This window comes from Sorex fumeus, unplaced genomic scaffold (genome assembly GCF_029834395.1).
Source record: "Sorex fumeus unplaced genomic scaffold, SorFum_2.1 ptg000098l, whole genome shotgun sequence".
In the NCBI taxonomy this organism is placed as follows: Eukaryota; Metazoa; Chordata; class Mammalia; order Eulipotyphla; family Soricidae; genus Sorex; species Sorex fumeus.
The window spans coordinates 71575238-71590985 of record NW_026606155.1 but is presented as its reverse complement, the minus strand read 5'-3'; the positions used below and the strand labels follow the sequence as shown (position 1 = coordinate 71590985).

The 15748-nt window shown below is 41.7% G+C and overlaps 2 protein-coding genes across 3 annotated transcripts in view; both read left to right on the top strand.

Annotated features, from left to right (window-relative positions):
* LOC130041170 (dehydrogenase/reductase SDR family member 4) overlaps positions 1 to 15748 on the top strand; it is a 330800-nt gene that overhangs the window by 243813 nt on the left and 71239 nt on the right. The window lies entirely within an intron of this gene.
* LOC130041171 (dehydrogenase/reductase SDR family member 2, mitochondrial-like) lies at positions 711 to 15196 on the top strand. The gene is made up of 7 exons (XM_056133217.1): positions 711 to 850; positions 1518 to 1695; positions 2277 to 2378; positions 3482 to 3552; positions 12943 to 12994; positions 14152 to 14308; positions 15054 to 15196. Exons 1-7 carry the CDS (start codon positions 711 to 713, stop codon positions 15194 to 15196), a joined length of 843 nt encoding a protein of 280 aa, XP_055989192.1.

Genomic DNA, 15748 nt, shown 5'->3' with positions numbered 1-15748 from the left:
AAACCAAAAGATAAATAAGTGCACAAGAAAAGAAGCAAGTTCAGAGGTCACTAGGTCACATAGAACTAATGAGGCAACTTTGAGGGAGTCAGAAACAACCTGCCCAGCCACTAAAAACTAAGACAATTCTGGAAATAGAGGCTAAGGAGTGAATTCAGTTAGATCAAGACATTGCAAACTGGAGATGAGGCACAACCAAAGACTAAGAGGACAGCCCCATGGCCCTGCATATGAGGAAACAGCAATCCTAAAAAAACTGCAGGAGATTAGATGCTTGAAGAGCTCCAAAGTTTACAAAGCCCTTTCCCAACTTGATATATGTATTATTCTTCTCACAACAAAACTGTGAAGACAGATAAATAACCTGTCTGTTATTCTGAGGGTCTTGTGAACTAAATATTTGTAGAATTCATGTGTGGATATGTCAGGATTTTTGATTCTAGATAACAAAAACCACTCCTGATGGATTTTAGTAGAAAGAACTTTGCAGATAAACGTTCATGTCCAGTAAATTATGGAAGGGTTTGAGCAGTAGCTACAGGCTAAGCTTTGGGGGCTGGTCCCCCATCACATGTTCTGAGTCTGCCATGGGAGGTGGTACTCACTAACTTGAAAGATGCTTACAGGCATTGCTTATAGAAACCATTCTTCCTTTTCCAGAAGCTTCCCAGTAGCACATTCAACTAGATGAAGATCGCATAGAAACCACTATGTATAAACCCCTGACTTGGACTTGGAGGAGCCTCCTGGCGTCTGGAATCCCCCTCTTCATGAGGAGAACCAGAAGCACAGCCACTAGGACCCTCAAATTTGCCAACAAAGTCGCTGTGGTCACAGGATCCACAAAGGGGTGAGAGCAACTTTTGGAGGATCTGGGAATTGTGAGTGTGTTTATATTCTGTTGACCTATTGTCTTAAGTGCCCACAAAGCAGAGCCTGTTAGAATTTAGTATTGATGGTTTGTTTTGGAAAGTGATCCTAAAGAGAGTCATGAGGGCTAGGAGAGAGAAGTGAGAAAGTCTATTTATGGAGCTCTCATACATCTCCTCCACTCCTCAGATCACCTGGACTTGAATTCCCAGGTCCTCCAAATCTAGGAAACATAATGGACCTGGGAGTGTCCACCAGGGAAAGACAGAGGATTCTTCCATTTGATCCTTTCTGTGTGGTTCATGTCCCACATTTCCTAACAGTGGGCTTGTACGTGTTCAACAGTTTCACAGGACTGAGACCATGAATCCCCAAAGCCTGGAGGAAGTAATCCTCCCATCACGGTAATAGTTTAAGTAGGAGGGGAAGTCACATTCTGAGGGATACAGGATTAAGGGATATCCACAGACTGATGAGCAATAGATTTCCTTTCCCTTCTCCAAGTTTTCTGATTATCCTTAATTAAAGCTTGAAGTGAGAGTCTCTAGATTGGCAGAAGTTCATTTTAGGGAGCTCAACATTAAAGGAAAGTGGAATGATCATCATCCCAAGATGGAACGGTCACATCCTCTCCTTTCTGCCAATAGAATTGGTCTGGCCGCTGCCAGGCGTCTAGCCCAAGATGGGGCTCACGTGGTGATCTGCAGCCGGAAGCAGCAGAACGTGGACCATGCCATGACCATGCTACAAGACGAGGGTCTGAGTGTGACGGGTACTGTGTGCCACGTTGGGAAGGCCGAGGACCGTGAGCGACTGGTGGCCAAGGTGAGGAGCTCTGGGATTCTGCTGCTGATGACGCAGTGGAGGGAAATAGCTGAAGATAATATGATATGAATCAAGTTATTTGGGTGCCACCCCACCCCACCCTGGAGCCCACAGTCTCTCTGAGCAGACCAAGAAAGAAAGTACTGAGGAGGAGGAGAGCATAGGGACAGGGTGCAGGGCAGTGCTGGGCAGGAGGTTTGCCCAATACAACCAACCATAGCTGCCCTGTGGAGCCTCAGGCCAGCCCCTCCCTGAAGGTTCTCCATGGAGGATTGTAGAGAAAGGAGAGATTGTAAAGAAAGAAGTTCTGATGTATGAACAGGCTTTCAGGAGAAAGGGAGCTTCTGGAGACAGTACAGATGGGAGCTGTGTTTGGGGTACATAGGGAGAAATCCCACCCCTTATTGTCTGAACCCTCAGACCTGGTTCCTAAAAAAAAGGAGAACACTGCCCCTCTCTTGGCATGAACCCTCGGGTTTGCACCAGATTTGCCTCTAGTTCATGACAGGAATCACCTCCCATATAGCATATCTATGCTGGGTCCCCTGACCCTGGATCTTGGTGTCCCCTTCTCCCCACAGGCCCTGGAATACAACAAGGGTGTGGATTTCCTGGTGTGTGTGGCAGGAGTAAACCCCCTGGTGGGAAGTACTCTGGGGACCAGTGAGCAGATCTGGGACAAGGTAAGACAGGAGAACCAGCATGAATCAGCGCTGTCACATGAACCCTTTCTCCATCTAAGATCCCACATGACTCTCCCCCCATATCTTCCCTCACAGATTCATCGTCCCCATCCTAAGATATGGGGTTATGATTATCTAATGCAATTCTAGCCTACCTTCCAGGAACCCCCGGTCTGCAGGGAATATTCAACATGCACACAAATAATCCTTCCAAGTGTGGCCCAGGGCACAGCAAGGCTCTCTGCCTTGCCCGCGGGGGGCACCAGAGCTCTGTACCTGAGATGCAGCCGGCCTCACTTCCAATGGCACCTTGACTGAGTAAAATCATCTAGATGGCCTGAACTGCAGAAATGTGGGTGACAATTATGCAAGGTCAATTGTCCAAGATCAAGGCCTGGGCAGTGATTCTCTCCAAGCACCTTAAACCTTCCTGAGAGAATCTGTTCTCGGCTTCTCTGCAAGCTATGGGAGCCATGTGTGTGAATTTGTGTGTGACTCTATGTGTACATGGGTGTGTGTGCACACGTGAGTGTGTGTGTTCTCATGTGAGGAGGTGTGTATATGGGTTTACATGTGTATGTGTACATATCTAAGAAGGTATGTGAGTGTGTTTGTGTGTGTGTGTGTGTGTGTGTGTGTCCAGTTTCCTCCATCATCAGGCCAGCACCCACACTCAGTGTGGTTTCCTAGGCGCATCCTACTGCAGTGTGGTTTCCTCTTGACCACATCCCCAAGTATCCTATTTCCTATCAGGTCAGTTTCTGATATCCTGAGCTCAGGATGTAGCATATCTACTTTGGGGTACATAGTTCATCCCACAAAAAGATCTCCACGCACTCAGCTGGTGGGTGCCCTCCTAACCCAGCTAGAGCATTCTTTTTCATCCAAGGTCCTTGGAGACACAAGAATCCTGACTTGAGAGCTCAACCTGAACCCTGTATACACCTGCATCCTCAGGACACCCCACCCCCATGGCTGTCAGATCAAGCCAGTACTGACCCTACTTGCCTTTCTCAAAGACCGTCACACCTCTTCTAATGCAGAGACATGGGTGAGACCCACACACTCATTTTCCTCCCCTGCTCCATCTGCTCTGATTCCAGATCCTGAATGTGAATGTGAAGTCCCCAGCTCTGCTGCTGAGCCAGCTGCTGCCCCACATGGAGAACAGGGGGTGAGAGCCTGGAAGCGGGTGGGGGTAGTCAATGGTGTCCACCATGGGATGGAGAGCTGGGTGAAGGGGACTGAAGGTACTTAGACCTTTCCCCTGGGAACCAGTGGCGGAGACTCCGTAAAACCAGACCAGTGAGTTTTCCCCTCGCACTCTGAGGCAGAGACACCAGTTGCAGTATTCTGCCCAGGAGGGTCCCGTTCTTTGCTGAAGTGTACCCAGGGCATTTGGACCAGGATAAGAGCCACAGAGAGTGGTGCTCAGTGCCGGCCTCGGGGACATACAGTGCTCTCTGGGGCTGCAGCAGCTCAGGGCACAGAATCCTGCTGGCACACAGCCTGCCTGTGATGGGAGCAGCTGCGAGCATCATCCTGCTCTGCTCTTACCCTGCCTCTTCCTAACCCTGCCCCCTTGCCACCCCTGCTAGGCAGCTGCCAGAGCATCAGCTTCTCCGAAGCAGGCCCAGTGGGTAGAGACCAGCTCCTTTCTAACTAGGAGGAGTGGGGGTTACCTTGCCACTAGCTTCAATGAGTAGAGTGTTCCCCAATAATCTCCCAGAGACCCACATTATCCATGGGCAGGAGCCATCCGACTGTGTCCTGGGAGTTTTTCCATCCCCAGTTTACCAGTCTCATCAGCAGAAGTTGTCTGTGGTCTCACCACTTTTCCTTGAAGTTCTCTATGACCCCATTCTCTATGCTCTGCCACTAGCTACCAAGGAGTTGGCAATTAACTAACTCCTTGAACTTTCTTATCTAGGTAAGTGAAAAAATGACAGTGGAAGTTTTTTGCAAGGATGAATTAACATGATGAAATATGTCAAGTACCAAGCAAAGTTCACATTGTAAAACTATGCATATTTTCTGTAGTTAATAATAAACATAATCTTCAAATGAATATTATCAGAGCGCAGATTTTCATAAATATAAATATAAGTATATAATAATAAAATTGGTTTTAATATTTATGATGCAAAATTATCTTACAACATAATCTAATGATTTATATATTATGTGATATTATATATGTACAGCGATAAATGTTCATATTCTATATTTACATATTAATATATTCTGAAATGATAGTATCTTGAGATTAATAATGTTATAATAATATTAAGACTGTGAATGGTGTTATCACTACTATTATTCCTAGTTCCAGGACCTGTACAAGTAAAAGATTTCTTTTTCTAACTTTATAGACAAGGTAGGAGTTCATGAAAGAAAATCCACTTAAGTTGGACCCTGAAGGATTGTTAGGATTTAGGCAAGTAGGTAAGAGTGCATGAGAGGGCAAAAATGGGGTTAAAGGCCATAAGAGGCTTAGAGACATTTCAGAGAACAATCTGAAGAACCTGGAGAATGAAAGAACACATCCACATAAGAAGAAATAAGGGGAAAAAAGAAGAAGAAATAAGGAAATTATTAACACCAGACATTTGAACTTTAAGGTAAATCTTAACCAGGACAATCATATATTTTTAACAATCCTGAACATATTTGATCCAACCCTCAAAGTTTTAAGAAACTTTAATTTTCTAAAAGGACATTAACTAGGAGAAAGGAAAGCAGCCCCTAGGGCACAATGAATCAGAGGCAAATATCTTAAATTCAGAAGAAAGCTATTGGATTTATTACATATCTTAAGTGCATTAGTCAGCAAAAAAAGCTAAAAAAATTTTTTTAAGTTAAAAACCAAAATACTAAGTGAAAGTGGAAGCCCTTCGAAGAAAGAGCACTGCAGTGTGCTGCTGTTTTCCAAATTCTCTTTAGAAAATAGCATAGCATTTGGTTTCTGTTTCCATAAACTCCCAGGACAGAAGTTCAGGAGGGGGACCTCACCTCCTGTCGTGTGAATGGGACGCCAAATGATTATCCCTTTAATGATAAAAAGAACTAGAAACTAGGATTCTTCCTAGAAGACTGTTAAGAAAACTATTTCAAAATTAGAGCCATGGGGAGGGGGGTGGTAAATGTGACTGAGAATTTGTACCCAACATGAAATCATGCAGATTTGTAATTTAAATTTCTGTTACTTAGATCATTCAAATCTCTCTCCTCTCCCCACCTCCCTTCTCCCCACACACACATACTCAAAAAATTAATTTAAAGTTATTCCAGATAAACACTGGCCTCAGGTGCTTCACAGAGGCAAAAACAAATCTCTAAATAATCTACCTTAATCCCAGGCTTCAAGTATTTCTTAAAAAAAAATATTAAAGTAAAATCAACATACAGGAGAAAAATTATAAAACAGGATACCAGAAGCAAAAATTAGCATAAACCACAGACAACAGATATAGACCCACAAGTTCTCTAAACACTGAATTATCTAGCACAAATTATAAAATAAATGTTTTTTTAGTAAATAAAATAAAATTAGAAAATATGATTTTTAAAAGAAGTATAAGGATTGACCACACACTGTCACTGTCACTGTCCTCCCATTGTTCATCAATTTGCTTGAGCGGGCACCAGTAACATCTCCATTGTGAAATTTGTTGTTACTGTTTCTGGCATATCGAATATGTCAGGAATGGCTTGCCAGGCTTTGCTGTGTGGGCAAGATACTCTCCGTAGCTTGCCAGGCTCTCCGAGAGGGTCGGAGGAATCCAACCCAGGTCAGCCGTGTGCAAGGCAGACACCCTACCTGCTATGCTACTGCTCTGGCCCAGCAAACAACTTAAAATATAAGCAAACAAAATACTAGAAATTTTAAATAATTATTGAAATTTAAGAATAACAGATAGACTTAAAAACAAATTAATCGATTGGCCAGACTGATAGTACAGTGGGTAGGGCGCTTACAAATTTGATCCCCAGCAACCAACATGGTCCCTGAACCTGCCAGGAGTGATCCCCGAACACAGAGCCAAGAGTAAGACCTGAGCACTGCCAGGTGTAGTTCAAAATTCAAAAATAAAAACAAAAACAAACAAATCAAACAAATATATATACATATGGCCACAAATAAGATTGGAAAGTAAAAAATCAAATTATGAAAAATATTCTAGAATGTAAAACAAAAATGGAAAGATGATAAAGATGCTACGAAGCATGGAGAAAATAGCAAGAAAATTACACCAATCAAATTCACAAATAAAAGAAACAGAGAAGAATGATCTCTGAGAAATTCTAAGAAAGGTATTAGGGGCTGGAGTGATAGCACAGCGGGTAGAGCGTTTGCCTTGCACGCGGCCGACCCAGGTTCCATTCCCAGCATCCCATATGGTCCCCTGAGCACCGCCAGGGATAATTTCTGAGTGCAGAGCCAGAAGTGACCCCTGTGCATCGCCGGGTGTGACCCAAAAAGAAAAAAAAGAGAGAGAAAGGTACTAATGCCCATATCCAAGAAGCGCAACTGTCAAGCAGAATATTTTTTTTACTCTATACCTAGACATAGGACTAGGTATGGTAAACTGCATACCTTACATCCAGAAGACTTGGGTTCAATTCACAAGAACCACACTTTAAAAAAATACTTTGTCACATAACAATGAGTCTAACAATTATCATAAAAAATATCAAAGCACACAGGGGGAAAAAAATGATGCCAGAAGCAACCAGAGAGGAGCTAGAGATTACCTTCCAAGAAACAGAGCTAGCCAGATTTATCAATAACAATAAAAATCAGAGAAAACAAAATGTGATCTTTGGTATGATGAAAGAAAATCACTATCAATCTAGAACTCTGCACCTATAAAATATCTTTCAAGAATTAGAACAAAGTAATAACATTTTCAGACAAATGAAACCTAGGAGCTCACTATCAGGAAATGTCACTTTAAAAAAATTCTCTGGTGAATTTTAAGCAGAATAAAAATAATCTCAGATGGAAATCTAAGATGGAAATAAGAATGAAAAAGACATACTATACTAACAATTTTAACCATTTTTTGGTAGAAGTAGTAGCAGTAACTGTTGAAGGTTAAGGAAATAAAAATAGTGTTTACATTTAAGATGCAACAATTGTCATGTTCTGTTCAAAAGAAATATGTATTTTTTATCTAAAGGCTGAAAAATAAGAATAAAAAAATTCTAACTAAAGGAAAGCTGATGTCCCTAGTGATAGTAATATCAGAAGAGACATTTAGCCAAAAACATAGCTAAAGAAAAAAACAGCTGCTTCACAATATCAAAAGGATTGATTCGTTGAATAGACATAAAAATTGCAATTACTCTGTATACACCGAAAACTTCCAAACACATAAAGAAGACTTGGGCACAAATGCAAAAGAAAACAAACAAGTCCACATTCCAACAGGACCTTGTCCACCTTCAGTAGAGCAGCTCATTAAGGCAAGTGAACCCCTTCCTCAGGAAGAACCAGTACAGAAAAGAGAACTAAAACAACATGATTGGCAGGCCTAGCCTAGGGAATAGATATAGAAAAGATACCAACAACTGCAGAGTGTATATTCTCTTTAAGTACAGTGAGAATATTTACCAGAAGACTGATGATAAAATAGGCCATAATGGAAGTCTAACAAACTTTAAGGGATTGAAATACAGACAAGTTTCTCTGACTACAGAAATCAAAAATGTTTTGTTTGTTGAGATTTGTTTTGTTTTGTTTTGTTTAATTTTAGGCGGGGGGTCATGGGGAAAGAGGTACACCTGGCAGTGCTCTGGGCTTACACCTGGCTCTGTGCTCAGGGTTCAATCCTGGAGAAATCAAGGGACTCCATGGGGTACCAAGGATGGAACCCTGATCGCAGATGCCCTACTTGCTATGCTATCACTCCAGTCCCAAAAACAAAAAGAAAGTTTTGGAGGGGGATGTACCCAAGAAATGCTCAGGGGGTGGCTGGGGCCACTAAGCGATTCATTCCCCAAGAGTTCATTCTGGGGACAGCATTGCTGAAGGCCACCAGAGCAGTATCTGGCAGAGATGGGGTGAGATCAAATTTGGGGACTTGAACATGCAAACACAATTGCTTTTGAGTTGTCTCTCTGGCCCCCCAAAAAACCACTTTACAAAACATCGTTTATCTGTTTCTTAGAATTTAAATTGGAATATATAATTGAAGCATAAGGGATATATACATGCATATATATATATATAAATATAAACTTTTTGGCAGGTGAGACACATCCAGCAGTGTTCAAAGGCTGCTCCCAGCTCTGTGCTCATGGTTATTCCCAGCTGTTACTCTCAGTGGGCCATGTAGTCCTAAAGTTCAAACCCAGGTCTCCTGCATGCAATATGCCCCAGCCAATGAGCTACCTTCCAGCACCATATGAACTATTCTTAGGATTACAGTTTTATTTAATGAAAGCACATAAATTAGAACCAGCCAAAGGAAAAGATGTGTGAGACAATCTAGAACTAAAAAAATTTCAAGTTTTCTGTCTTCCACATCCTGTTACCCTCCTGGCATTGACCAGGCAACCATATTGCTACTGCAGAGCACTGCTAAGCCCAGAAGCTCATTCCAGTTTTGGTGGCCAAAGTTTTTGTTAAGGCGTCATTGCCTAGACTGACTCAGTTCATGGTCTGGGGGAGGGGCACTCAGTCTCCAACTGTCTCCTTCTCTGACATCAGTCTGATTTCACTTGGTCCCAACACCACCCTCTAATCTAACAAGGATGTTCATCTTTCTGATGTGACTCTGTCCCTGAGTCATTTGCTCTGAGGGACCGACCATAAATAATAGACACTCCTTGGGGCTGGAGCAATAGCATAGCAGGTAGGGCATTTGCCTTGCATGCAGCCGACCAGGGTTCAATTCCCAGCATCCCATATGGTCCCTTGAGAAACTCCAGGAGTGATTTTTGAGCACAGAGCCAGGAGTAACTCCTGTGCATCGCCGGGTGTGACCTAAAAAGCAAAATAATTATAATAATAATAATAATAATAATAGACACTCCCCCAAGAAATTCCAAAGATTTAAAGAAAGCTTTAGACCCTGGAGATCTAAGGCAGTATATTATGAGTTCGCAGTTTGTCCTGGGAATATGATTTTGAAAGCCAGTAGCAGGTGTGTGATTACTGAAGTCAGTCAGGGCACTGAATAACATTATCAAGGAAGCAAGTGTAGATAAAAAGGGACAAGAAATTTCAGAAAGAGTTCCAGGGAACCAGGGCAGCAGACGAAGAACAAGAAACACACATGGAAGGAGAGAAACTAGGAACCAGGAAAGTATAAGGAAGCATTTCTTGGTGGAAAAGGAGCGCAATTGTTTCTCACTGCTGACAGGTCAAGTCAGGTGAAAATGGGAGCTGAGAATTGAATTGAGACATATGGAAGGCACCAGTGGCCTTAACCAGAGCACAGTCATTGGGATCATAGCGACCTTGCTAAGATTTAGTAGATTTACTTGAATGACTGTTTCAGTATTACTAGATGTCCTTTAGACCATTTCCAGAGACTTAAGGAGCGATAGCACAGCGGGTAGGGCGTTTGCCTTGCAAGCGGCCAACATGGCCAACCTGAGTTCGATTCTTCTGCCCCTCTCAGAGAGCCCAGCAAGCTAGAGAGAGTATCTCGCCCACATGGCAACCTGTGACGTATTCAATATGCCAAACACAGTAACAACAAGTCTCACGATGGAGACGTTACTGGGCCCACTCGAGCAAATATCGATGAACAATGGGAGGACAGACAGTGCTTAAGGTTTTCTTTAAAAGTACTGTTCTTGATTTGGGTTATTAATCAGTTATGATTCTTTCACTTGAGAGAACTTCTGTACAACTCCTCATACACCATTCTAAAAGTCTTCCTTTTAGGCCAGTATTTTATGTCCACTTCCTGTTTCCTTCCGTCATGCCCCCAAATTATTCCCTGAACTCCAAGCAGGCTATAACATCCTCTCCCCAGCTCAATGAATGTTCTTATTCACATGCAGCCAAGTATGTGAATATATATACAAGTATACATACAAGTAATACTTAGAAGGAGGTTTATATCCCTAAAATTTTTGTTTCACAAAAGAAAACTAATGTGATAAACATCATCTTAAGAGATTAAGAAATAGGCTATATTCTAAAGGAAATAAACAGAGTTGCAAAATAAAAAAAAAAAGAAATTAAGACAAGTGGGATCAGAGTGGGTAAAGTGGGTAAAGCACTTGCCTTGTATATGGCTAACCCCGGTTCAACCCCTGGCACTACATATGGTCCCCTGACCCTCACTAGAAGTGATCCCTCAGCACAGACCCAGGAGTAAGCCCTGAGCTTACCAGGTGTGGTTCAAAAAAAATAATAAAATTTAGTAACAACAGTAACAACAATACTGCCCTACACTCAAAATAGTCAGATTTTTATTAGAATGGTCCAAAAATATTGAAGGGATTTAAGAGTTCCAGATTTTAATATGAAAGTGAAATTATTTAAGTTATTCCTAATGGGAAGCTATTTTTTGTAATCAGCAAAAAATATTTCAAATTTTGCTCATACAAAGTAAGTTATCAGTAAACACTAAGTGGTCTGACTGACTTTTAAAAAAGAAAAGAAGAAAACTGTATGACAAACAATGGGATTATTCAGATCTAATTTCATATTTTATCAAGTTTTTCATTTCTGTTGACCAAGCTTATAATTGTAGGAAAGTTTTAATTCTATTAAAAGCTAGGAGTCAAGCAATTTGAAGTAGCACAGATAAAACTGTACAAAGTGTACAGTTATTTATAACACTGTAAAAAATGTGCTCAGCTCATCTCCTGTGCATAGAATCCATATTTTACTGTTTTTTGTTTTCATGCCACACTGGACTGTGCTCAGGGCTAACTCCTGGCTCTGTGCTCAGGGTTAACTTCTGTCAGGGTTCAGGGGACAAGGTGGGGTGCTGAGGATCAAACCTGTGTCAACCATGTGCAAGGTAAACATCCTGTCTGCTACACTATCTCTCCACTCCCACAATCCACATTTTTAAATCCTCTTTGCAGGCAATAAAATAAATGTATCTCAGAGGCTGTAGATAATAGTGAACAAAATATTGTATCATTTTCAATGTGAAATAAAAACTAGAATGTACAGGGGGAAATGTAAATGAAAAGAATGGAGAAATGAAATTATAAAGAGCAGAAAATAATAGAAAACTAAAACTCTACCACCTTGGACATTTTAGTAGTGGTAAAGGAGCAGTAACTATGCTTATCCAAACTATTAAAGTTAACACTAATGTAACCATGTTACTTAAACTATCATAAATAAATAAATAAATATATTACAATGGAATACTGTGCAGCTGTTTGAAACAATGAAATCATGAAATTTGCATATACATGGATGGACATGGAGAGTATCATGCTAAGTGAAATTAGTTAGAAAGAGAGAAACAGACATAGAATGACTGCACTAATTTGTGGAATATAAAGTAACCTAATAGGAGACTAACACCTAAGGACAGTAGAGATAAAGGCCAGGAGGATTGCACCACCGCTTGGAAGCCAGCCTCACATGCTGGGTGAAAAGGTAGCCAGGACAGAGAAGTAAAAGATGGTTGAAAGGATCACTCAGAACGGAAGGTGCGTGCTGAAAGTAGAGTATGGGTCAAACATGATGGCCTCTTAGTACCTGTATTGCAAACCATAAAACCCAAAAGGGGAGAGAGAGAGAGAGAGAGAGAGAGAGAGAGAGAGAGAGAGAGTAAAAGGGTATGTGCCTGCCACAGAGGCAAGGGGTGGGAAGGGGTGAAGGTGTTGGGAGGAACACAGGGAACAATGGTGGTAGACAATGGGCACTGGTGGAGGGATGGGTCCTCCATCATTGTATGACTGAAACGTAATCATGAAAGTTTGTAAGTCTGTAACTGTATCCCACAGTGATTCAATAAAATAAAAGTATTATTTTTTAAAGAAAAAAATATATAGGGATCAAGAAAACCAATAACTTACTATTCAAAAAAGTTGCATTTTTTAAAAATTTAACATGCGTAAAACCAAGGGGAGTAGGGAAAGACAAGATACTAGTATCCAATATTGGGAATAAAAGTAGAGATCATTATAAATCCTGAAGATATTAAAAGGGAAGTAAGAGAGCGCTAATGCCAGAGAGGTCTTTTACAGCAGGTATAACCTAAAATTTCAAGGAAATGAATAAATTCTTTAAGATGATATATTTACCAAAACTGGCTCTTCTCTAAAACTAATTATGGTGATAGCCAGTTTTTCTTAGAAAAACAAAAGACACTCAAAACACATAGATTTACATAATTGAAGACCTAAAAGAAAAAAAAATTTTAAGGGAAATATTTTTGTCCTCTAAATCCAAAGGAGTGTCTCTCCCTCTCAAATGCTCTGTTTTCTCCCTCTAAATTCAGCCACAGACATGGGTCTCTACCTTCAATTCACATATTTCCCACTATCACCACCATCCCTACACACACACACACACACACACACACACACACACACACACACACCACTACCCTTCTCCATCTCTCTCTTCCAGGCAAGGCTCAGTAATCCTGGTCTCCTCAGTCACAGCCTATAACCCAGTTGTTGTAAGTATGACTGCTTAGGGGAGGGTATTAAATGGGGATTCGGTGGTAGAGTATGTCTTTCTGGTGTGAGGTCCTGTGTTCTCTCCCCATCATCAAAAAAGAAAATAAGTGTAATTTTCCATGGCATAAGATTGAGCAAGAGGAAAATTGTTCCATTTTATCTGGAAAATGAAATGCATAGAAATACCCAAAGTTTGGGGCTGCAGCAATAGTCCAACAGGAAGGGTGTTTGCCTTGCACACACCTGACCCAGGTTTGATCCCTAGCATCCCTTCTGGTCTCCTGAGCACCACCAGGAATAATTTCTGAGTGCAGAGCCAGGAGTAAACTCTGAGAATCTCTGGGTGTGACCAAAAAAAAAAAAAATACCCAAGCTTTGATAATACTTTCCTCAGAACTACCCATATGCAAAAGTGATTTTTTATCACTCACACCTCTTACTTTTTCCAACAATTAATGATATTAAGAAAGAGTACACAGTGCAATTAATGGAGACTATTCTCCCTCTTTCTTCAACATTGCCTCCCACATTTAATCTGGAACTGGTATATTTTTAATTTTCAGGAAAAAAAATTAATATTCAATACCCACAGCCCTCCCTTAAGACCCGTCCACTCTTTCTCCTCTCCCACCTTCTTCCCCTTGTAGCATTTGTTTTCTTGTCAGTATCCACTACTTTTTTCCCCTCCGCTCATCAATTTTATTTATTTATATTGCACACTTAGGTGCTGTTATCCACTATTTCTTTCTCCTTCTGATTTATTTTACTTCACATTATCCCTTCAATTTCCTTCCACTCTGCAGTCAATGGCAAGTTTTCATTTTTTTAATAGCTGAATCTTATTCCATTGTCTATACATGACACATCTCCTTTAGGTAATCACATTTCAACAAGACACACTAGTTGTTCTCATAACTTAGCAACTATAAATAATGCTGTAATAACCCTGGGGTGGGTATAACTTACTGAGTTAATGATTTCATATTCTTTGGATAGACACCCACAGGTGGGATTGTTGGATTGTATGGCAGTTCTAATTTTAGACCTGAAGGTACTTTTACTGGAAAGGACATTCAAACAAAACCCAGGAGGAAACAAGTATCCCTTCCTCGCCACCAATTCGAATCTATTTATCTACCTCTTTTTCTCTCCATAGGACCTAGGAGTCTACAATATCAGTAAAACTGCCATTCTAGGACTCACCAAAACCCTGGCCAAGGAATTGGCACCAAAGAACATCCGTGTGAACTGCATAGTACCAGGACTCATCAAGACAGAATTTAGCCAAATTGTGAGACTCAAAGAAAGTTCCTGAACCCATACTCATACCCATCCCCTATCCCCACCTTGTCCCTGGAAAGACCCTGCTAAAGAGACCTAAACTCCTTAATCTGGAGTCGCAGTCTGAACCCCATCCCTCCTAGACTCTTATCCACAACTTTGGGATTTAGCAACCTCTGCTCAATAGAGGGAAGAACGGGGGTAAGTTCTCTGTGGGAAGGTTCTCCCATCTGCCTCACCTTTAAACAGGGTCACGCCACCTAAGGGTCAGGCCCATGGGATATGGCTGCCAGGGAAGTGGCTGAGTAGCACTGACTATTGGTCTGTCCTTTAGCTCTCTGATATGCCTGCCATTTGGAACACAGTAAAAGAAAAAGGAATCCAGAGGTAGGTTGTGGGCAAGGTGGTGTCCTTCATAGATCTGGAGTAACCTGACTTCAAATATCCCCTGGTTACCCTTTTATTTCTTCCCCTTTCTGAGCTCTGTTGGTTCCCCAGGGCTGTGATCAAAACCAAAGACCATCTCCATCCATTGCTCTTCCCTCATTGCCACAAGAGTCATGACTTCACATCACCATACAGGGGCCCGGGATAAGGAATAGAACGTCTTTTTTTTTTTTTTTTTTTTGCTTTTTGGGTCACACTCAGCCGATGCTGAGGGGTTACTCCTGGTTCTGCTTGAGGGACCATATGGGATGCTGGGAATTGAACCCTGGTCGGCCACATGCAAGGCAAACGCCCTACCTGCTGTGCTATTGCTCCAGCCCAGGAATAGAAGGTCTTATCTCAGTATCTTCTTCCCATACAGAGTGGGGGTGCCCGAGGACTGTTCAGGACTCGTGTCCTTCCTCTGCTCCCCCGACGCTGGCTATATCTCAGGCGAGATGATCGCTGTGGCTGGCTTCTCCCCGCACCTCTGAGGGTGTGAACTTAAAGTTCAGGCTGCCCTCTCGAAGTAGAAGACCCATGAGGCCATCCTGTTGGAACAATTGTATTAATGATGATCCTCTAATTTCACACTGTAAGTTCAAAATCATCAGAATATGAAATAATCAAGAACATCCAAAAATAAAACTTAGAGCATAGAACTATCAATTAGTGTTTTCACTTGTCATACCCCCTTCCGCAATCTACACTGTGATTAATGTTGCTACAAGGATCTCTGGCCAAGTATCTGATCACCAGGGGATCAAAAACCTCAGGTATTAAAGTCTAGGTCAATGTTCTTCAGCATTTTTACACCTGGCCTGGCACTTGTCTACACACTGGTCCACAGACCGGCAGTTGGTTGTAACCTCTGTGACAGAACATTGGTTTTCCACCTTTGTATACCTGCAGACCATTTGTCACCCTTGATCTAGGCTATCCCATTGGTGAGCAACCTAGAACAAATACTGACCAAGGCTGAAGGGAAAGAAGAAAGGGGTGAGGTGGCATGGTGCCGCCAGCAGGTCAATCTGTACCTGTGAGGC

Coding starts and splice junctions, on each gene's coding strand:
- LOC130041171 (XM_056133217.1), top strand. CDS start 711: ATGTATAAACCCCTGACTTGGACTTGGAGGAGCCTCCTGGCGTCTGGA. Junction 2,379..3,481: donor GTGAGCAGATCTGGGACAAG/GTAAGACAGGAG, acceptor CTCTGATTCCAG/ATCCTGAATGTGAATGTGAA. Junction 3,553..12,942: donor CCCCACATGGAGAACAGGGG/GTGAGAGCCTGG, acceptor TCTCTCTTCCAG/GCAAGGCTCAGTAATCCTGG.